The 24,400-nt window shown below is 38.6% G+C and overlaps 3 protein-coding genes across 3 annotated transcripts in view; 1 reads left to right on the top strand and 2 right to left on the bottom strand.

Moving 5' to 3' along the window:
- LOC141339282 (uncharacterized) overlaps positions 1–4,370 on the top strand; it is a 72,973-nt gene extending 68,603 nt beyond the window's left edge. Inside the window, exons 4-5 of the mRNA XM_073844909.1 lie at positions 3,575–3,677; positions 3,920–4,370. Of these exons, the coding sequence (XP_073701010.1) occupies positions 3,575–3,677; positions 3,920–4,047 (231 nt within the window). The 3' untranslated portion in view covers positions 4,048–4,370. The remainder of the gene's footprint in view (positions 1–3,574; positions 3,678–3,919) is intronic.
- Positions 1–24,400, bottom strand: part of LOC141339276 (uncharacterized) — a 727,444-nt gene that overhangs the window by 237,287 nt on the left and 465,757 nt on the right. The window lies entirely within an intron of this gene.
- LOC141338801 (uncharacterized) lies at positions 9,042–23,929 on the bottom strand. Its single transcript, XM_073844417.1, has 4 exons — positions 23,794–23,929; positions 10,660–11,055; positions 10,233–10,298; positions 9,042–9,169 (listed from the first exon to the last, which is right to left on the bottom strand). Exons 1-4 carry the CDS (start codon positions 23,840–23,842, stop codon positions 9,042–9,044), a joined length of 639 nt encoding a protein of 212 aa, XP_073700518.1. The 5' UTR covers positions 23,843–23,929.

Below are 24,400 nucleotides of genomic sequence, written 5' to 3'. Positions count from 1 at the left end.
ATATATATATATATATATATATATATATATATATATATATTAGACAGATCTGTGTATGACATTAAATACGAGGATACACAAAATAAGAAATGGAAAGCATCCGCTCAAGCTCTTCTTCTCCACTGGATTTCAACGGCAGCTTGTATCCTAGATGTTGCACTACTGCCATCTGCTGAATGTGGACATGTTCTGCATTTATTTTTCCCAGTTTATTTCTTTTTGAATGTGCGGCAACGTCAAATTTCAATGTCAGTTTTGAATAGGATGAGAAAATTTGGCATCTAACTCAAAATAACTGCTTTCAATACCCTGCTGAAAAAAATAAACTGGTTGGCTGGTCTTGGTTTAAGCTGGAAGTAGCTGGTTTAAGCTGGTTGTTCCAGCTGGTCTCCCAGATTGACCATCTAAGAAAGTGGCCAAAACCCATCTAAAACCAGCCTGCTGACCAGCTACACCAGCTAAGACCAAGGTGAATAATCAGTTAAAACCAGCCTAAGCTGATTAGCTGGTCTTAGCTGGTTTAATATGGAAGTTACTGGTTTTTAGTCTCCCAGCCTGGCTAGGCTGGTCAGGCTTGTTTTAGTTGGTTGTTCCAGCTGGTCTCCCAGCCTGACCAGCTAAGAAAGTGGCCAAAACCCCTCTTAAAGCCTGTTTTAGCTGTTTTTGTTCAGGGTCTTTATTTATAAACAAATGAATTATGTATAAAAGTCGAAGAACATTTTATGCAAACCCCAAAAAAGCTGTTTCTAATTTATAATCTCTTAAATATGATAACACAACAGACAACAAATTATTTTTTTCTTAATGTTAAAAAACATAGTGCAGAACAAAGGGCTGCCATTAAAGTGCCCCAAAATGGCATTGTGTATCAAAAAGTTAAATGAAAATAAATAAAAATATACATACATTTTCTGAGAAAATGTGAGTGGTGCTTGCCATGACAAAACTCAGCACTAATCACTAATAGTAACTCTAATCTAACAAAAGTAAAATGTTAAAACAAAATTAGCCTAATTAGCATGTTGATAGCATGATGTTACCATGTTTTAAATAAGCTGCTAATGTGATTAGCATAATGGTAGCAACATACTAACATGCTGTTACCATGATTAGCATGTTGCTAGCATAATGCTAACATGTTTTAACAATAAGGTAACATAAGTAGCATGATGCTAGCAACAGTATACACAATTCCCCCATAATATATGAAACAGTACTTCAAAGTCATTTGCCCACTGGCAAATACAGTTGCCACTTGGACATTTACAAAAAAGTATATACAGAAAAAAAAAAAAACTATAGATCTCTTGTAAGATTTGTTTTGTTTGGATGATTCTAGATACTTTCATGATTATGTAAATTGATATGTGTCAACAAAAAGTACTAGTTAGTAATATAAAAATTAACTTTCTTTGGGAGGGTTTTCTCTCATGCACCCTGCTTCCTGGAGGTAGGGGAAGTTGACAGCCTCATGTGACAGGAAGGAAGTCAATGCCTTTTTTGGTCTTGATCCTTTATTTGGTTGTTTGCTTGCATGTCATTGAGACATGAAACATGGATAACATCTACAAAAATACTTACAAAAGGAAAATGACAACTATAAACTTCGGCACCTATAGTTGACGGTGGGCTTAAATGGGTTATTCTTGTATTTAAAAAAAAAAAAAAAACAGATCAAGTATTTCCTTCCTTTTCCACTCCAACCACATTCCAATATGTTCTTTACACCACTTCTTGTTAGTCCTATTCCTTACATGTCTGTTATCATGCCTTTTTCTCATTTTTTTTTTCTGCAAATATCAAGCACATGTTCTGTGATTTCTGCTATTTGACTAATGTTCACAAAATCCATTCGTCCCAAATCCAAAATCCATATTTTTTTTTCCGATAATTATTATTTTATAAGGTAGCTCCTGATGATGTCTGGCCATATCTACACAAGACAGAGACCAAGTGACTAAAAAGCAAGACTTTCCATTGGTGACATATCTAATAATACTTCTTTGAAATATGAGTCAACGTGAAACAAAGATGTGGTTTGATCTGCTGGTTGGAAAAAAAAAAAAAAAAAAAAAAACAGCTCTTGCATTACTATATTAAAATAAGTGATCTGCTGATGGCACCATGATAAAACATACCCAAAGACCATTTCACACCTTTAAGAGTAAAATATTGAATATACAATGAAATATTTGAAATTATATTGTTGCAAAAAATAAAAATAAATATAATATAGAACAGAATATGTATAACCAATGCATGCATGAAGAGCTGTGTGTATATGTGTAGTGAGTGGGTGGTGCTCAAATATAATTGGTGGATGAATTACATGTAACACATTGAAGCAGTTTAACACTGTCCTCTTAGTTTGTTCACACACTTCAAGTGTGGTTATCTGAAAATGGTTCACATGTTTGTTTTGTTCTACTTGTGGTGCCTGGTTGGTAAGTTATAATCATGTTAAACAACAGTTTGTACTTTAGTTTTAATCTGATAGATTGTAATTACAGAGATGTACTACAGTCCGAAAAAGTAGTATTTAATCAGCCAGAGGATATTCAAGATAAAAGATGCTTTAACCATATTATTGTGAGATCTAATTTAATCCACAGGGGGGAAATAGGGCAGGTGCTACAACAGCGAATCTGTTTTATATCAAAAAATGTATGACTTTACCACCTTGTAAACAATAAAGTGGAGTGTATGTTTTTGCACACATTAGCAGAAAATATTGAAGATTAAACCAGGCTGCAATTTTGTTCTGTGTGAAATTTAAATCAGCAAATCTGTGACTGTCTTCATTAGGTGTGTTTGGTGATGGACTGAAGTCAGTGTCAGTGACGGAGGGAGATTCAGTCACTCTAAACACTGGTCTTACTGAAATAATGTATGAGGATATGATTCTGTGGAGGTATGGGGCTGAAAACACTTTAATAGCTCAAATCAACGTAATGGCCAACAGCATCTCTATAAATGATGATGTTCTTGATGGGAGATTCAGAGACAGACTGAAGCTGGATGATCAAACTGGATCTCTGACCATCACAAACATCACAACTCAACATGCTGGACTCTATAAACTACAGAACAACAGGGTGAGCAAGAATTTCAGTCTCACTGTCCATGGTGAGTAAAATGTTTGTTTCACCTTTTTTATTTACTTTTAAAGTAAAAGTATGTTAATATTTCAGTTATTTTAATTGATTAATAAAATAACTAAATAATTTCAATTAAGCAGCATTTTCTTCTTTGTTATGTATCCGTATGTGTAATAACCTTTTATAAATGTGGAGATAGGGGTGAAGATTGTTCTCATACCAGACACTCATTGACTGTGTGATGTTGCCATACACACTCAGATTTAGTTTTATTTTGTTTTCCAGCTCGTCTGCCCCTTCCATATATATTTTTCAGAGACTGTTTTTCATCTTCATCATTCTCATCATCCTATTGTTCACTGGTGTGTTCAGTGGTGAATGTGGGTCATGTGACTGTCTCTTGGTACAAAGGAAACAGTTTATTGTCCAGCATCAGTGTGTCTGATCTCAGCATCAGTCTCTCTCTACCTCTGGAGGTGGGATATCAGGATAATAACACCTACAGCTGTGTGATCAACAATACCATCAGCAACCAGACTCAACATCTAGACATCAGCAAACTCTGTCACACATGTTCAGGTATGGGAGTGCTGATATGAGCATCTATTGCACCTATTCACTGGCTTAAGTTGTTGATTTTACAGAGACAGATAACTTCAGATGCCATAAATGGTGAATAAAATAATGAATGAGGTTCTGTCATTATTTAGCCTAGCCTACTCATGCCTTTCTAAACAGGCTACAAGTTTAGTTAAAAGTTCAGTTTTTGAGTACATCTGAACTAAAGTCAGTTTATTGAAAATGTATTTATTTATTTACAGAAGTACACATCCATTGTTGTGAAACTGTAGAAGCTTGGATTCGATTAGTCGTCACTGCTTTGATGGGCGTGGCTGCTGCGGCTGCAGTTTTTCTTCTGGTCAATGACGTCAGATCCACTAGAGGTTAAAAAATGTAAACATATATGGATATACATCTGAGATGTATTGGAATTTTAATAGTACAGATGAAAATATGTATGGTTGGTTTGTTTGGTGAAACAAAGCTTTGCTTACCAAAGCTTTTCTCTTAACTCGATTTGAAAAGGTTCCCGCATCTGGTATTCTGAGGCCATATGGGGGCCAAAACGATAAATATATATATATTTGTTTTAATCTTTAACACCACGCATTGTTCATTTATTTGCTAATTACAGTTTTACGTTTTTCATTCATGTTATGTGGCTATTTTATGTATGCAGCAACCCTGAAAATACAAACTTTGTCACACCAATAAAACACCACAGAACTGAACTGAAAACTGAACTGAGTTGATTTACCAATTCAAATTTACATAAATATTTACCAACTAATATGCATCTATGAATCATACATAGGCCTATATTATAACTGCAGCGGTGTAAGGACAAATTAGAATGGTTACAGCATTAAAGAGTTTATTTAAAAATCAAATACTGAAAAAAAAAAAATAACACATAAACACACCCATTCACACATAGAAAGTGAGGAAAGAATGAGTTTAAAGGAATGAAAATATGAAGTCTATAGCAATATATGCAATTGCTTAGACCTGAACAACCATCAATCATTTAATTTACCCCCGTATTGAGTCTATCAATGAGGTTATTAAACATTATATCAAATGCACCAGTTCAACTAGAATCTGGAGGTTGTACATGTTGCCTTTGTGTTGGGGGAATTCATTTCTTGGCGTCGTTCCAGAAAGGGGGTTTTCCTGAGGTTGCTGATTGGTTGGAATTTCTTTGGTAGTTTGTGAAGTCTTGGGCGTTGGCAGCAGGTGTTTTGGGCAGCAAAATTTAACTAGAACACAAAACTCTCAACGGAAATTAAAGACTTAAAGTAGAAGACAGAAGTGTAACGATCTCCTCATGTTTCCTTTAGAGGAGCAGCTGGCATGCAGGCCAGGGAGCATTCAGGAACGCTAAACAATTAAAGGGGTGCTATTATGCTTTTTCACTTTTTGAACTTTAGCCAGTGTGTGGTGTGTATGTTTGGGCATAAAAAACATATACAAAGTTTCAAATCTCAAAGTCCACTCCAATCGGAGATATTTAGTTTTAGAAAATCCCTTTTCAAGAACTACAGCGAAACGACTCATTTGGACTACGGCGTTTGTTTTCCGGATGCAATGATGTCACAACGCGGTATCCCGCCTACTGAAATTCAATTCGTTGGCGGGTGGGGGATTCGCCTAACTTTACCCATGTACTAAGGACAGCCGCTTTTGGGATGCTACAGCAAGCTGTAGGTCGGCTCATTTAAACACAGCTTTAACTAAAGGGTCCACGAACTGCTCCGGTAGCCGTGCTGAAGCAGCGCCGTTGTTCTGAAATATTCGGTGCCTGAGATTTTCTGTGACACTGGGCGGAGCTAACATGAATATTCATTAGTTTCCTGTTTCATGTTAAAGCGCCACTAAAATTTTTAGTGCTCCTTGCTTGGACCATATAAACTGTTTTCGTTACTGTAAATTAATTTAATTTCTGCGTCGAACTAATTTAAGTTTTTTATCATTTGTAGATTGTGTGCTGTAAGTTTGATTTGATATGACCTGAATAAAATGGCTTCATTTTAATATGGTGTATATACACTCACTGAAAATAATACTTGACATATATATTATGCTTTTAATATGATTTAATTTAAGGACATGTTCTAACTAATGAGCCAACAGGCATTTATAGGACAGCGTTTTAGTGCCACGTAAAACAAATCTAAGATTACAAGATTAAGGTCGTAATATTTTGAGAATAAAGACAAAGTACTACGAGAATGAAGTCGAAATACTACGAGAGTAAAGTCGAAATATTACAAGAATAAAGTCGAAATACTACGAGAATAAAGTCAAAATATTACAAGAATAAAGTCGAAATACAAAAATAAAGTTGAAATATTACGATAATAAAGCCGGAATATTACGAGAATAGAGTCGAAATGTTTCAAGAATTTAAATCATAGAAATTAAAGTTATAAATCAGTCAAATTTAGAGTAGGCTATAGCCTATTTTGTGCATGCAAAGTCCCGGATTGATGCCTCCGAGCGGCCGCATCATTTTACCGGGATGAGGAAGAGCCAATTTTACTGACTTGCGAAAACAGCTTAATATCAAAAATATTTGATATTTATTAACAGACTGAACAGGACCAACTTTTTATTCAGCTCATACACCCATTGGACATTCCTTTGGGGGGCGCTAGCTCTCTTATTTGACTATTTTAATACACTACAAATATATACACTACGAAAAAAATCCTTTTCTTAGACTTTTTGTCTTGTTTTCAGCCAAAATATCTAACAATTTTTAAATCAAGAAGGATATTCTAGTAAAAAAAAAATGGTCTTGTTTTTAGAAAGAACAAGTCGAAATTAAATGAGTTTTTGCTTAGAAAAAGCAAAATAATCTGTCATTGGGGTAAGCAAATAAACAAGACTCAAACAAGTAAGAAAAACGTTTTTTTTTTTTTTTTTTTTGCAGTGTATGTGGTATTATTAGCAGAAATATATTGTGTCATACTCACGTGGACAGTATGCTGGGAAATAATATGTCTTAGATGGCATTCGTTGTTTGTAATATAAAACATTTCTAATATAAAGTCTCATCTTTCAAAATCTTTGAAAATTCTTATCAAAATTCTTTGTGAAAATTCCTCCACCTGCTCCGCAAAAATGTCTGTGGCGTCCAATCTTTTATTCCCCACATTTTTATTAAATTAAATAATATTTTGACTTTATTCTTGTAATATTTTGACATTATTATCGTAATATTTCGTCTTTATTCTCAAAATATTTCGACTATATTATCGACATATTAATCTCGTAATTCTACGATTTTTTTATGTGGCACTAAAACGCTGATGGTATATTTAAGTAATTTTTGCTTTGTGCTGATGTTTTACTTCGAGAGTCTGTAAAACTGTTGATAACTGGTATAAAATGCATCTTTGATGAAAAAATAAAGTTTCCGCTGTGATATTTCTGTCGTTCCTTATTTTTGGCTTAGTTGGTATAGCATACATAACTTCAACCAGACTTTAATATTAAATTAATGGTTCTATTAATGTTTATCTTTTTCATGAATTTATTAATGGTGAAGTCAGAATCCATGCTTTTATTTCAAAATGTTCTACAATTCTACAGTACAAGCTTAAACATATATATAATCATTTGCTTTCTTGATTGTATTAAATGCCAACTAAAGTGCAAATTAATATAGCCCATGCTACATTTTAATTAATTTTACTCTGTGAATAAAGTAAAAATCAGCAAGTAAAATATCTTAATTTATTTAACAGCTGAACCAGCAATAAAAGGAATGTTGTACATGATTGATCACAAATCAAACTTTATTATGCCAAATCAAATGCATAAGTATGTTCTGTACAACTCAAATCAAATCAAGCCATTTAAAACGCACTCAAATGTAAAACCGAAGTAGGGTAAATGACAAAAAGACGAGAGTTGTTGGCTTGATTAGCCTATATGATGCATATTCTAACAATAAATTTGGATCTGGATTTCTTATGTAATTAATAATGTCTGTGCACAATAAATATGTATATATATTAGCTCGAAACTGAAATTAAATTACGTTACAGAAAGCTGTATTTTTTTAATCAGGAGCACTAATATTTGAGTGCAACTTTAAGACGAAACTCATGAAAAGGAAACTCATGAATATTCATGTTAGCCCCGCCCAGTGTCACAGAAAATCTCAGACACCGAATATTTCAGAACACCGTTCACGTGTGTTGAACATAGGGTCCAAAGACACGCAGATCCGCAGCTGATGTAAACACGAACATTGACTAGTGATCATCCGTGGACGCGTCGGAGCCGCGCCTAGACGTGCAGTGTGTGGTAAGATATTTATTCATCATACAGTGTAGATAACTTCACTAGCCTTATGGTTTCAGGCATGCAAATAATTAAATACATTAGCACAATAATGATAATGTCAGGTATCAGCGATCTCACATGCTGACGATAGGATAAAAAATAGCGTATTATTTACTCACCCTTCATGCATCCTAGGTGTATATGATTTCCTTCTTTCAGACGAATGCAATCGGAGTTATATTAAATCAATTCTGGCACTCATAGAACAGCATAGACTGAAAATACGTCGATACATAGTAAAAAAAAAAGTGCCTCACATGGCCCTGGGGCGGTCGGTAAAAGCCTCCTTTAGCAATCAGATGTGTTTTTGTAAAAAAAAAAATATCCATATTTAAAACGTAAGAATCACTTTAATCTAGTTTGCTGCTTTGGGAAGGGGCGTAGCAGGGTGGAACGCGGTCTACACTGTGTGCCAATCACAACGCAGTGGGACTTCTGACCAATCACTATACATTTGGTTTTGCGGAAGGCGGAACCCGGAACTAATCGAGCCGTTTGTGCCAGCCTGGGGAGAAAGCTATTATAATAATCTAAATAATGTGAAAAATAATGCATTTTTCAAACAACTAAGCATGAGAGCATGTTCAAGGACACCCCAAAAACAGAATAAAGACTTTGTAAAGGAGCACAATAGGACCCCTTTAAAAATATTATATGTACTGCAGGTTTATAAGCTGCAAATTCCCGATAAGCCAAAAAAATGTTTCCACAAGCTGTTGTGATCCTTTCAGATCATGTGACTTTAACCTTTCTCTACCTGCAAGAAAACAACAATTCACAGAAGGTTAAAAAGGAGAATGTCATTTAAAGGTACAGAAAGTCAAAAGATCTGTCATCATATCGGGATGATTTTGTCAGTACAAGTGAAATCAATCACAGATCTATAAAGACACACCACAGTAGTACAGTATCTTACCTCTTCCTTAGACTAATGCAGAAGCCCTTGGTTGTTTATCTTCATGTCTGTTTCGAAAAATCATCAAACACAATTAAACACTCATTTTGCAAAATTAAGATGTTTTCCTCTCAGTTTAGTATCAGTAGGTGATACTTGCCCTTTTTGGACATCCTGAGGCAATAGAACTTCAGACCAACAGCAGCAAAAACAACAGCAGCAGCCAGCTGAACAGCAACAGATATTCCTACTACAGCACCTGAAGACACACAGTCATTAGTTTGATTGATTCTGAATGTGTACACCATATTCCCAGGAACTATTCTCTGGTCACTTTTAAAGCCGCGGTCACACTAGACTTTGAGCGTGCGAAATTCCCTCGGATGCTGCTGCAACGGTCGTGATATGACGTCATGCTATGCAGTCTTTTTAAAAAGTTAAATTCAGCACATGACAACTAATTGTACATTTCAAATGTAAAAACATGCAATCTACTACACTTTACCACAGTACTGGAGTTTTAAATGTTTAAATTTAAGGTTATTTTCATTCAGCTAGAGGTCAAGCTGTGACGTATCGATCTCCTGTTGGTCACACTGAGTCACGTGATACGATTTCGCAGGTTAGAGTTCACCAAGCTTGAACTTTCAAACGCAGCGAAATGCGAAATGTTACGCACGGGCTTGCGTTTCCGGTCTAACGCATTCGCATGCGTATGAATGGAAGTCAATGGAACGAAAAGTGCAGTGTGACCGCACCTTAAAGCTGTGATGTGTAAATGTCAAACACTTATTTATCAATAACATACAGAGATGATTTTATTTTACAGATGGTTTAAAACCAAAGAGAGCTGTCAGATCGTAAGTATCAAACCAGTTATTAACAACTAGAGTTTATTTAAAACATGAGATGCCTCTAAATAGCTACTCATACCAGATTGAAAAACACATCTTTTATGTGCATTGCCCGATTGAGCACATTTTCAGTACTGTGTTTTTTATATTAAGTCTCTTATGTTCTTTTATGTCCCTTATATTCAATTTAAAGTAAAACTTTCTTCAATACATTTTCTTAAATTTTCCATTTGTTTTTTAAGCATTAACCTTTTTCGATTACAATTTTTTTATGCAAAGCACTTTCAATTACCTTGTGTAAGAAATGTACTATATAAATAGTAATGATAGTAATATGATTGCTGACACACACCTAAACATTACTGACAGAAATATGTCAAAAACAAATTCACCCCTTCAGAACAATTTATATTTATAGTTACAAAGTAATATATTTTGTGTGATTTGTTCTTATTTGACAAAACATACTTGTTTCATTCTCTTTGTCCTGTGGGGATATTTGGGCTTCATTCTTGTTTTTGTTCAAATCAGAAGCTGGAAAACATAAGAAAATAAAAATGAAACAAAAGAACACAATAATTAATATTAAACAAATATGTTTTATTTTATGCAGTTCTGTTCATTTGTAGCTGGAGGAAAACTTGTAAAAACAGGGAACAAAGTCCCTGCAGTGTCACATTACTACTATAAGCTGTGTTAAGCATGCAGAAAAAGTGTCTTAAATGACCAAGTTTCTGCAGTAAAACAGGTTATGTAGATGAACAATAACAGAGAAAAAGACATTAAGGTCTGGAGATTACTTTTTCAGTAGTCCAAATAATAATATTATTATTATTATTATTATTATTATTATTAATAATAATAATTTCAGAGTAAATTACATTAAAAGACTCACCAATGACATTCAGTCTGAATGTTTTTATGATTTCGCCAACAATGTTTGTTTTATTGGTGATTTTTGTGCTGTCACATTTGAAGGTTCTTTTCAAGATTTCCTTTTTCCCTGTGCTCTCGCTTCTGATGAACTCTGCTTCATAACGTCCAGCGTGTTCAGTTGTGATCTCTGTGATGATGAGAGATCCAGTCTCATAGTCCACCGCCAGTCTGTCTTTAAATCTCTCGCCTTCACCATCATATAAACAACTACTTCTAGAATTTCCATTGATCATAGCTATGAGAATGTCATTAAAATACCATTTCATTACTTGATGTCCTTTGGTAATATCAGTGTTTAGAATGACAAGATCCCCCTCCTTCACGGACTTCACTTTATCTGTTTCACCAAACATGCCTGCAGACACAAATGAACAGTTCAAGTGTGTTTGTGTGCACATCTGTACCTTGCACATATATTGTGGGAACCAAATTTATAACATTATATTATACTGAAGGTACAGTTGTGCAGACAGACAACAGTATTGTTTGTCAACAATAGTCAGAGATGGGATGTGGCTGATGCCTGTAATGATGTCAAGATGATGACTATTATTGGGCTTGTATAACTATCTAATTAATATTAAGGCTTATTTGTTACATCATATTTCTCTTTACATGTTTTACAGTGTTGTGAATTACAACAATCACACACAACTTCATTGAGCTCATGAATGCAATGTCCAGTCAGAGGTGTTCAGATGAGTCACAGCTGAAACACCAGAGTTTTGCTGTTCAGTGCGCTCACTTGCTGACTGAATTCTGCTGTCTTGCAAATTCTCATCATAAACAGCATATGCATATGTATGTGCAATGTAAGGTAATTCATTATGCAATTTAGACAGCTTCACTAATTATGTGTTTTTTGTGCATAAACTTGCACTATACTGAAATCACTGATGCTGTTGTTTGACAATGTAAATAATTCTTTGTTCGTATTTTTTTTATTTGCTGCTTTTTGAAAAACTGAGTAAATATAAGTATTATAAGAAGTAACTTATAATGTTTTTATTAAACTGTTATCATGTTCAATAAAAAGTCAGAGATACTAAAAACATTTAATGACATCCATCCATATGCTACTTGACTAAAAAGATGTGTAGTTAGTAGATTACACTAACATTAGGCTGCTTTTAGCCTTACGCTGGATGGTTTACTCTCTGTCTATGAAACCAAGTAAATAAATAATTAAATAAATGAACACAATAATATTGGTGTATCTGCGATCTCACAGACTGAATATAAAGCATATTGCCCAACACTACTTGTAAAGGAAACTGTTTCTAAGATAGGGGGAGTGCTAGTCCACTACGGAACTCCAGCAAGAAGTGAGACAGGATACAGATGATTGTTTAATGGCTTCTGTATTTAGGATATTTATGGACATTATCCAGCATTATACAATTCGCAGAGGTGGCAAATGTGGTTTAGGCTTAAAATAAAACAAGTAGAATATCAGAATCCTTAAAATAAACATTCACCTCAGTAGCATCCATATGCATCGATCAGAAACATGATGCGCCTTTAATGGAGCTTAATATATGCACGTGAATTACACGCATCACGTCTTAACATTCTTTCTGAACTGAGCTACAATATAGACTGATTGCCAACAATTAGACATGCAGAGATAACATTGTTGCAAGATTACGTGAAAGAAAGGTAAATTAACTTACATTCATACACGCACATTTCCCACGCATTGAATATAGCGGCAGAGAACAAACCGAAAGTAAAACCGCAACCGCTACAGCGGAAATGTCGTATGCCGTCATGCACGCACAACTGAGTCACACGCACATTGATAAACTACCCCCACAAGCAATAAGGAATTTAGTACAGCCGCCCCCGGATTAGCATAGCTAATGCGTAGAAATATAAATTCCTTAATCCTTAACGTCTGTATCCTCACTGTCCGGGAGCGCTGGGAGTTGAACTAGCTTTGCCACAGGACGAAGATACAGGCGGTCCTTGATTCTGACCTTTGCTGACCTAATACGGCCGTCTTCGCTGGGTACCAGACTCTCAATCGTACCGATGGGCCAGTAAGCCCGAGGCAGTTGTGGGTCCACCACCATTACTACAGCATCCTCCTTCAGATCTTGAGTCTCGCGCTGCCACTTAAGACGAGACTGAAGGTTTGGCAGGTAGTGTCGGGTAAAGTATGCCCAGAAATGATCAACTACAGTCTGAGCATGGCGCCATCGCCGCTTAGACAGAGGTTCTGGAGTGTAGACGACTTGGGGTAGCGAAGCATCCCGCCGCCCCATGAGGAGGAAGTTAGGGGTGACTGGGTCTACATCTGCTATGTCAGATGAGACGTAGCCTAGTGGTTTGCTATTCAAGATACCCTCTATCTCAACTAGCACCGTGTGCAGGACGTCTTCTGGCAAAGGTTGATTTCCTGCGACAACCTGTAGGGCCGACTTGACAGATTTGATCTCACGTTCCCATGTGCCGCCAAAATGCGGTGCTGCAGGGGGATTCATCTTGAAAGTGATCTGCTGGTCTGCCAGCTGGTTCTGCAGTTCAGGTTCCATTTCCTTAAATGCCTGTTTCAGCTCTGTCTCGGCACCTCTGAAATTAGTCCCCTGGTCAGAGACAATCTCTGATGGAGTACCCCGTCGGGCTATGAAACGTCTCAGGGCAAGTAGGAAAGCATCTGCATCCAGACTGGCAAGGAGATCGAGGTGTATGCAACGGGTAGTCAAACATTTAAAGATCACCCCCCATCGTTTCTCTGCCCGACGGCCGACTTTGACGGTGAATGGCCCAAAGCAGTCGACACCCGTTGAGAAGAATGGTGGTTGATAGAGTCTTAGCCGAGCTAAGGGTAGGTCAGCCATAATGGGCACTGTTGGCTTACCCCTCCACCTCTGGCATTGCACGCACCCCTTCTGGTGTTTCTTCACCGCCTGTCTGCCTCTCAGAACCCAGTAGTACCGGCGGAGTTCAGCAAAAACTCTGTCCGGCCCTGGATGAAGTAGACATTCATCATAGTCTCGGATGAGTAACTTGGTAACAGTATGATGGGGATCTAAAACTACTGGGTGAATGGCGGTTGGACTCGAGTCCTCCAGTCTTCGGAGCCGTCCTCCAACTCGAATCAAACCTAATGCCTGATCAAACTCTGGTGCTAGTGTGCTCAGACGACTAGAAAGGGGTACTGGCTTGCCTGCTTTCAAGGCTTTGAATTCTAGTGGGAAGGATTCCGCTTGGGACTGACTTAAGATTAGCGCTTCAGTGCTCCGATAATCAAGACTAGGTGTTTCTGCATCCGAAGCAGCCGCCCCATGAAGGGACTGGTAAGTTGCCTTCACCAAGGATTTCCAGGAGGTGAATTGAGCTGCATCAGGCATTTGCAGATTCCGGTCATCTATAGTTAGTCCACAGAATACAGTCTTCCTGGTTTCTGAGGAATCATCTCGATTCTCCAAAGGAGGTGTAATTGGCCACTGCTCTGGTGGTCCACGTAGGAACTGAGGTCCCTGATTCCACCTACTGGGACTTGCCAGCTCTATGAGTGTCTTTCCCCGCGTGATGTCGTCTGCCGGGTTACTTGCTGAGTCCACATACCTCCATGAATGCAGGTCAGTCAACTCCTGGATCTCAGCCACTCGAGTGCCGACAAAAACTTTATATCGGCAAGACTCCGACTGAATCCAGGTCAAGACGGTAGTCGAGTCGGTCCAGAGTGTGGTTGTCTCGATAGAAATGGTCAGCTCTTGCACTAGAAGCTTCGCAAGCTGGGCACCAGCCAAGGCGGCACAGAGTTCCAATCGCGGCATTGTCAGTTGTCGCTTGGGGGCCACCCTTGACCTGGCCATCACAAAGGAGGTGTGGATTTCACCTTGATACTCGATGAGCAGGTATGCTACAGCTCCATAGGCCACCTCGGCCGCATCACAGAAAATGTGCAAGTTGAATCTTGAGGCCTCCTCGCTGAAATGTGATGGGATGTAACAACGTGGAAACATTACCTTGGCAAGGTTTGGCAGCTCCTGTTCCCAAGCTCTCCATCTCTCAAGAAGATTGGTGGGAAGGTTCGGGTCATCCCAACCTCTTGGTTTAGCCCAAAGCCTCTGGACTAGAACTTTAGCCCTGGTGGTAAAGGGAGTGACAAACCCTAAAGGGTCATATTGGGATGCCAGGACTTTGTAGATGTGCCTCATTGTCGGGAGACACTCTGTTGTTGGGCGGTGCTTGTACCCCAGATGATCATCCAGACAGTGCCATATCAGACCTAGAGCTGGCTCCTGAGGGTCCGAATGATTCTTCTGCAGCCATAGCTCTATGCTCCCTGATTTCGCATTTGCTGGCAAGTGCTCAACAACTGAGGGGGAATTACTGGCCCACTGCCGAATTTCAAACCCTCCAGAGGCTAATACAGATCTCATCTTGTTGACCAACTGCCTAGCTTCATCCTCAGTGGGAAGACTCTGTAGGCAGTTGTCAACATAAAAGCACTGTTCTATCGACTGCCTTACTTCATCATCACCTGGCTGATGATCCCTGACATGCTTCTGAAGTGCGAAGGTCGCACAGCATGGGCTGCAAGTCGTTCCAAATGGTAAGACTCGCCATTGGTATACATCAGGCTGATCTTCTTTCCGCATGTTTCGCCAGATGAACCTCAGGAGAGGTTCGTCCTCCGGCAGGAGTCTTACCTGATGGAACATAGCACGTATGTCGCCACTGATTGCGACCACGTGCTGTCGGAATCGAATAAGGACTCCTAGTAATGAAGCACTTAGGCAAGGGCCAGGAAGGAGCTGCTGGTTGAGAGAGAGACCTTGATGAGCAAAGGAACAGTTGAAAACCAGCCTGTCCTTATTGTTGTGGTGGACAAGATGATGTGGGATAAACCAGGATTCTTTGTCCGATTGTAGCTCTAACGGGACCTTGACAACATATCCTGCATCCAATAGCTTCTGAATCTCAGCCTCATAGACCTTGGCTTTCTCTGGATCCTTACCCAAGCGTTTCTCTGTGCTCCTGAGGTTGTGTAGAACATAATCCCTGGTACCCTTCAGTGGTGGTGCATTAGGACGTGGTGGAACACGTAGGAGAGGGGTAGCATAACGCCATGTTCCATCCACGTTCACACGCTGTGTTCGACTCTCCAGCAGTTCCATGGCAAGTTGGTCTTGTCGTGAACGCATTACCAGCTTCTCGTTGCGGTAAGGAAGAATGTCCAACTGCCACAGCCGTTCGACCTGTTGGAGAATAGGATCTCGCACTGCTGATAGGGAAGTGAGCAAGCACTGTTGAGGCGATAACTGGTGCGGAAGAAGCCCGTCTGGTCCTTGCATCACCCAACCGAGCTGTGTGTGTACAGCTGCTGGTCCGCCATCAAGGCCCACTCTAATGGGTTCCTTCGCAGCGATTAAACCCGGGCAATCGGATCCAATTAAGAGTAGGGGCTGAACCTTACTAAATGAAGGAAGTGGAATACCCCGCAAGTGACAGTAGCTCCGCTGAAGTCTCTTGATCGGGTAGGTCTGTTCAGTCAGAGTCAGGAGCGGTGCTGAGAATACACCGTCTAGGTTGTACCTTTTGTTTGGTTTAGACTGGGATGAAAGCTGAAACTGAACTGATTGTCCTTCCAGTTGGGTAACATCATGACGAATGGTACGGAGGGCCATAACCTCCTTCTTTCCTTGTAGGCCTAGTAGCTGGACCGCTGCTGGCAGAATAATGCTGCGCTGTGCCCCATCATCAAGGATTGCATATGTTTGTATAGTTTTCTCACCTTTCCACAGCAGCACAGGGGTGACCTTTAGGTACACACGTCCTGTAGGGCTAGGTGGTGTCACATAGATGCGGTCGCTTGATGTTGTGACTAACATAATGCTCGGGCCCTGCTCCGCTATGCGATGAAGAACTCTGAGGTGCACATCCCCACACTCCCCGCATGGTTTCCTCAGTGTGCACTCATTACAATTGTGGCTAGTACGTCCGCATTTCCAACATCTCTTACCATCTCTTATCCACTTGATAAGTCGCTCAGGTGGGAATTCCATGATTTCATTGCACTGAGAGAGGTAGTGCTCTTCACTATGACAAAATAAACATAGGCGCTTTGTTCTCTTGGCAGCTTGCTGATTCGTGGAAGCCTCAGTTTGGATAGGCTGTACGTCTTTGAACTTTCCAGGCTGGTTGCTACCATGATAGACCGAGATGGGCCTGGTCTGTGGCTTTATAGTAGCAGGACGTTCCCTACGTGGAGCCGGAGCCTTCTCAGTGTGGTAGCGTTGAGCCATCTTCGATGAAAGCCGTTGGGCTTCAGCCTTGACCTTCAACCACTCGGTAAGGTCATGCAAATTATACGGATTCAGACTGTCTGTACTCAGTCTTCCTTTCAACTGGAGATGCTCTATGAAACCATCCCTGTAGTGTTTAGGGAGTTTACTTAGCAGCCTATTAACGTGTCCCGTACAGGTAAGCTCCCGTCCATGTGGTCCCTCCAGAGACGTAAGCATACCCACTAAAAGGTCAACATTTAAAGAAAAGCTCTGGAAGGCTTTAGAATCTCCAGCCTTGATATCTGGGGAGTTCATTAGAGCTGCAACCTCGCTTTGTGCAAGCTGGTGAGGTTGGCCATATTGGCGCTGTAAGGCTGTCATGGCTGCTGAGTAAGGTGCAGGGTGGTGACGGCATGCTTGAGCAATTAGCTTTGCCTCATCCAGGACCAGCTGCTCCATTAGCACACGATATTTGTAGTGTTCGGTGAGATCAGTGCGGGGATTCAACAGACTGTCTAGGGCTATTTTCAAATCAGTGAACTCCCTCTCACTGTCATTCACAAGTTTTGGTAGTGATGGGACTGGGACTGGTTGCAGCAGAGGTGCAGGAGGTACTAGCTGGTATGCTGGACATGCGGGGGCTGCCATATGTGGCATGGTGGGTGCCGCTGTAAGAGGGTACCAGTTCTGCACTGAAGTCTGCATGAGGGACTGAGGTGCGTAATGTTCAGTGATCACGGTTGAAGGCTGATATGGGTCTAACGCAGGCATTGGTTGGCCCTGCAACCGACTATGTTCAGTGATCTGTAATTGGTAAGCTGGTGGCACCAGAGTTTGTTGAACGGTTGTGGATATTGGCAGCTTCACTGACGTGATGGTGTGAGGCAAAGAGGATACAAGATTATAGGAAGAAGGACGAGACACTGCACTAAATGCTGGTGTTGTTAGCCTCTCATAAGCTGCTGTTGTCTGTGGGACGAGCGATTGGAACGTGGAGGTGCTGTACACCATATGAGCTGTAGTCTGAGATGTCTGCCACCGTACTGATTGATGGGTGACATCCCTGGGCGCTCCAAGGCAGGAAGTGGGTGCCCTTATATCCAGTAATGGGATGGCTGGGACAGCCGTAGCCTTTGGCCTAACAATAGCTGGTGAGTAAGCTTGCTCCAATTGCTCAGGAAATGGGGATGCAGTACCACTGCTTAACTCACACTCTAACTGGCTGTTTCCTTGCTGCTGTGGCACTGGAGATGTGTAATAGGAAGGAGATCTCCCAACAGCTAACTGCTCTACCAGGTTGCTGAGCCCGCTGTCTATATTGCTCCCACTGATTATGGCAGGACCTGGTCCATACTGCAGAGATGATGACTCATGCCTAATCGGCGGTACCCCAGTCGAGGCAAGCTCGGCATGCCCACTGAGGGTTGACGTTACCACTGCATGATCCATCTTCGGCTGCTGATATGATTTGTAAGGCCCAGTTACTGACAGGAGGGAGGGAGGCAAGGCTACATCGTAAGCCTGTAAATATGAAGGAATCTGACGAGCTCTGGCTTGCATTTGAGCAGGACATGTGGTATCGGGAGAGTAACGTGGTATCTGTTGATCCATGTCACCGTAGTGGCTCTAGCATCCGGCTCGAAGGACCAAATGTAAAGGAAACTGTTTCTAAGATAGGGGGAGTGCTAGTCCACTACGGAACTCCAGCAAGAAGTGAGACAGGATACAGATGATTGTTTAATGGCTTCTGTATTTAGGATATTTATGGACATTATCCAGCATTATACAATTCGCAGAGGTGGCAAATGTGGTTTAGGCTGAAAATAAAACAAGTAGAATATCAGAATCCGTAAAATAAACATTCACCTCAGTAGCATCCATATGCATCGATCAGAAACATGATGCGCCTATAATGGAGCTTAATATATGCACGTGAATTACACGCATCACGTCTTAACATTCTTTCTGAACTGAGCTACAATATAAACTGATTGCCAACAATTAGACATGCAGAGATAACATTGTTGCAAGATTACGTGAAAGAAAGGTAAATTAACTTACATTCATACACGCACATTTCCCACGCATTGAATATAGCGGCAGAGAACAAACCGAAAGTAAAACCGCAACCGCTACAGCGGAAATGTCGTATGCCGTCATGCACGCACAACTAAGTCACACGCACATTGATAAACTACCCCCACAAGCAATAAGGAATTTAGTACACTACTGTAGGGCTGTGTGATAATGAGGAAAAGTTGATAGCTCGAAATTTTTCTGGAACTTTTTTGCTAATTTGCTGAGCGTGTGTATTGTACTGGTATTTTGGGAGGTATAGGATTGCTGTGGACAGCTGAATCCAAAAGCTTTTTTATATTCTTCATATTCTGTGCAGTGGTTAGTTTGCACGAGTAACAGAAATTAACTTTTACAATATGTTTAAATTGACTGGCATTTTCTCCTCTATAAGCCCATTTTTCAAGTAAATGTAAGCATTATCTTTCATTTCAAATGCTTACATTTAATCAATAAATTCAATCCAAATAGTAAGGCACTATAGGGCTGTTTACACAAATTGTGTCTTTCCAGTGCACAATCTACTTTTAGAATAGATCATCACTTTCAGCAAGTATTAAAACAGGAAAACAAGTCTGGAACGTGTCCCCTAAAAATGGTACGTAAGGCCACCGTAATTTAGATGAATACATGCATGCATTTAACCTGAAGTTACAAATGCATAAATGTTTTGTGGTTTTAAAACCAATTGAAAACTGATATTTGAAATGATTTTGAGGGGGGGAAAAATTGACATTTAGTCATTAAGTCATTCAGTTAACCGATTCGTTCAAACTACTGATTCTTTTAGTAAGGAAACACCATTATCTGTTGCTCGGAGACGCAAAACAGTTCTGCTGTGGGTAGTTCGGACCTATTTTCAATGTTGAAATAGAGAAAAAACAGGAACTATTGTGTCTAAAATTTAAGTCACCTAATATTAACTTCTTGATTGTTGAATTGTTGTATAAAATTCTGTTGATATTTAGAGAAGAAAAAGTGTGCCATTTATTAACTATATGAGATTACAAGGCACACCCTGGCTATTTCATCCCATATCTTAAATTTTGGGGGAATAAATGTATTTTAATAAATTAAATCACGCAGTGAAAGCTTGAACTGTAAGGGGCGGTTTCCCGGACATGGTTTAAATTAAGACAGGAATAGGCCTATCTAGAATAGTTCATCATGATTTAAAAAAAAAAAAAAAAATAGCTTTCTGAAACACTTAGAAAGTACAGATTACCAACTCCTGGACTATGGAGTCATGAGCAAAAATAAAGCACATTAATTCTAAACCAACTGCTAATCTGAATTACATAAAAGAGGTTGCCTGTAGGCTAAAACATGGAATGAACCAAGAAAAGGGGCCTCATTTATAAAGACTTGCGTAGAAACTATCCTTGATTTTATCTAAGAACTTTTCTGATTTGATCGTAAAAGCGATTTAGAGAAAACGAACGTACCACGAAATCCATGCGTACGCCAGTCATTCGGTTATAAATTACAAATGATCGTGGAATTGTGTGCAGCTGAATGTTCCGCCGTCGAAACGCCCCTGCTTAATAAATAAACATAAAAAATGAGCTCATTCCTAAAGCATAAACTCTGTGACAATGGCAAGAAAAAAGGAGCGCAAGAAATCAAATTATAGAGAGGCTGAACTATCTGCAATATACCAGGCATTACCACAAGGAAACGGCCGTACGCCAAGCTGGAATCTGACGGAGAAGCCCCTGTCTGCAGCCTGCAGATCGAGGCGGGGCTGAATCTGGGGCGGGGCTGCATGTGTCGCCCCGCCCACATGCCTTCTCATTGGTTGTAGGTAAATGAATAATGTCGAGATAACATTATTCCCACAACTCATCTCATTGGTGGCAAAGTAATGACGTTGAATACATTGTGAAGTTAAGGGAAATGAAATAGCAGATAAAATAGCAAAGGAAGTTACTAAAAATAATCAAATTGATTTTACAGTTATTTTTAGAGGAACAAAATTTTTTATTAAAAATAAATTAAAGAAACAATGGCAACAACAATGAGAAGAAAATAGGAAAGGACGATGGTTTCATAAGATTTAAAGGAGAGTGGGAGAAATAAGGTGTACAGGGAGGAATAGGCGAGAAGAGACAATAATATCAAGGCTTCGGTTTGGACACACGGGATTAAATGAAACATTACTGAAAATAGGTAAACATGGCACAGGGAAATGTGAAAATTGCAGGCATGAAGAAACAGTGGAACACCTCATATTAGAGTGCAGGAAATATGAAACTGAAAGAAGACAATTGACTTTGGAGCGTAATATGGAATTACCCAATATAACCAAAAGATGGCAGCACAGGATTATTTATTATGCAGCTGCCTTTTAAACTCCCTAAATTTTTCAAGACATCTTGCTTTTCGATTCATTATAAAATTACTAGTATAATAAATTGTAGTACTTTTACCGTCCTTAAGTATATAGTATAGGAAGTGCAGAAAATCATTAAGCTCACACACAAACAGCCTATAAGGGTGAATTATTTAAATACTAATATATAGTTCACTACAAATACATTAAATAATTATGGTATAATAATTTAATAATGCACTCAATGTGAATCGATAGGAATATGAAATATTTTATAAAATTTAATAACATCTTTTAAGTTTTATCTTGAACTCCAAAATCTATTGATCTATTAACCATACTTGTTCCCGCTGTAGTTTTGTTACTCTAAATTTAGTCTGAATCATTTAAGCTCTTTTTTGCCATCAGCTTGTCAGATGTTTTGTCCAGTTATTACTGTCAATCATAGAAATGAATCGCGCATATTTAGCCGAATTACTCTATTTTTTTAAACTGGCATTTGTCATTCTTATAACGGTATACATGGACGTTTGGTCCTCTTAGACAAACAACACTTTTCTTCGATTGTGAATGGATTATGTAGAGAAAACGAACAAAGTATGCTCATATTACGGCACAGTACAGTTGACCAGAAATGAATTAGCTGGCTTGACTAAACAAGGAAGTAATCCGATATGGTAAATTAATAGCGAAATTAAAATATGTTTCAATTTAGTAGATATACTTCGGGAAGGGTCAACAGATTGTTATAGGGGGTTATTTCAGTTTCTTACAGAAATTAATGTATATGAGCACAGAGGACCCAGAATGCTGTTTCGCTTTTCACTAAGATCGGGAGGGAGAATCAGAAATAACTGTGAACATTATTATCTTAAATAAATAACAGTGAAATTAATTTATGTGTCGTCATAATTCATTCATGTGTCATAAATGTTTGTATTTTTATAAACAACTATGATGTTTAACAACACTTTTCTATTTATTAATTTAATAACATAACAATAGTGGACACTCTTGCTGATAATTTTCCACACATTATGTATCTTATTAACAATTAAGACAATAATAAAAAAAAAAAGCTGTAAATAAACACCACTGGTTACTTAACATTGCATAACATGCTTGTAAATGTATGTAACCTTGGACCACAAACCAGTCATAAGCGTATGTTTTAATTGAGATTTGTACACATCTGAAAGCTGAATAAATAAGCAAAGGATTCACCGTTTATATTAAGTAAGTATAGTTTCCAACTGCATTTGGCGTCAACCATTTCACTAACAAATGAGATGAGTTGTGGGAGGGATGTTGCGTCGACGTCATTAATTTACCTACTACCAATGAGAAGGCATGTGGGTGGGGCGACACATGCAGCCCCGCCCCAGATTCAGCCCCGCTTCAATCTGCAGGCTGCAGACAGGTGCACTTGGGGGATCTGACGTGGAGATAAGTACTTATCCACGTCAAAGACGGTTTTTATAAATCTGTACTTCGATGTGGATTTGATCGTACGAACACTCTAAGATCAAATCAGTGCGTAAGAAAGTTTTATAAATGAGGCCCCAGGTGTCAGATAAAAAAAGGAATGTCTAGAAATATCTTTGCAATGACTTGCACAAATTCTTGCAATAAGCTTTTGTTATCAGTTTTGCTATATTTATATTATTATAAGTTATTATGTTATCCATAAAGCCGCTGTTATATACATACATGAAAAATAGAATCATAGTCAACATTATATTGACACCCTAAGAAAATATGATCAAAGGTTTTGAAAATAATTATGTATCGTTTGTCTATCTTTTTGATCTTTCATAAAAAAGGAAATACAAATAAATTTAAATAAATCATATAAATTTACATTTTCAACAAAATCACATCATGAAAACTTTTTTTCTCTCTAATAAACATTGGCCACAATTTAGCAGTCATTGAAATTGAGTAAAATTACTTCAGATCTATATTCATATTCACATTTTTTTAGCAAACCAGGGTGGCTAGGAATATAAAAAATAATTAAGTCAGGTAAGACTTCCTGTTTTACATGAATATAAATATGAAGGAACACAAAGGGCACATTTCCCTTTGTCATCCATCATGTTTTAAAGAGGTTATTTTAAATATTGGATATTTTATATACAACAACAACAACAAAAAAGTTTTGCCTGTGGTGCCTTGTGTTAAAATCAAACATGTTTATCAGCGAACACAAGCGTCACAACTGTCCGCCATTTCTACAGTGCAAAACAGGAAGAACTAAAGAAACAAAACAATTTCCATCCAAAGTGGATTCATTCGAACAATTAAATTGTCTAAAACAGCGCTGAATAAAAGGAATTTTTTTTAGTCAAATGTTGATGGGCACAGTTGAAAATGCGTAATTTGTCATCGCGGAAAACGTAAAGGGTTAAATATAGCCCACGGAAACAAATGAATGTCTTACCATCAACGAGAAAAGCAAACAGAATCAGGACAATATAGCTTCCCCTCATTTTAACTGCTGTGGCTCTAATGAACGAACACAAAATACTGAAAATTAGGATAGCTGCTGCTTCGCTTGGTTATAAAGGAGTTTTGCTTACTTTTCCCCCCGCCTTCAATGCATCTTTTCAATGAAGTGACGTAGACTAGTTTATGATAATCAGAGCAAATTCAATTAATTAAAAACACGTCAGTTTACTTTTTACACAGATGAAATGACAAAAACCGTTAGTTCTGAGGTCAAATTAATGTACCTATAATGCATAGTATTAATTCTGGTCAAACGAAAATGAAAGTATAGGCTTGACCAATCAGCTTGATCTGAAGCGACAACTAAGACGCTGTAGAAAGCAAACTTCAGCTCAGACATCAGTGACTTTTTAAAAACAGGTGCATAATCCGTTTAAGAAGAGCCATCAAAATGATAATTAATCCACAGACAAATAAGTTTAGTTAAGTACCCATTTAGCCTATAAAATAAAATTTATTTGCAGAATTTAATAATTCAGCTGCATTTAATAAGAGAAACCAGCTGACAATTCTCATTGATGCATTTAAACAGAATAACA

Source organism: Garra rufa, chromosome 7 (genome assembly GCF_049309525.1).
Source record: "Garra rufa chromosome 7, GarRuf1.0, whole genome shotgun sequence".
NCBI lineage: Eukaryota > Metazoa > Chordata > Actinopteri > Cypriniformes > Cyprinidae > Garra > Garra rufa.
Note: the sequence above shows the minus strand (reverse complement) of the source record. Positions and strands in the feature narration are given on the sequence as shown.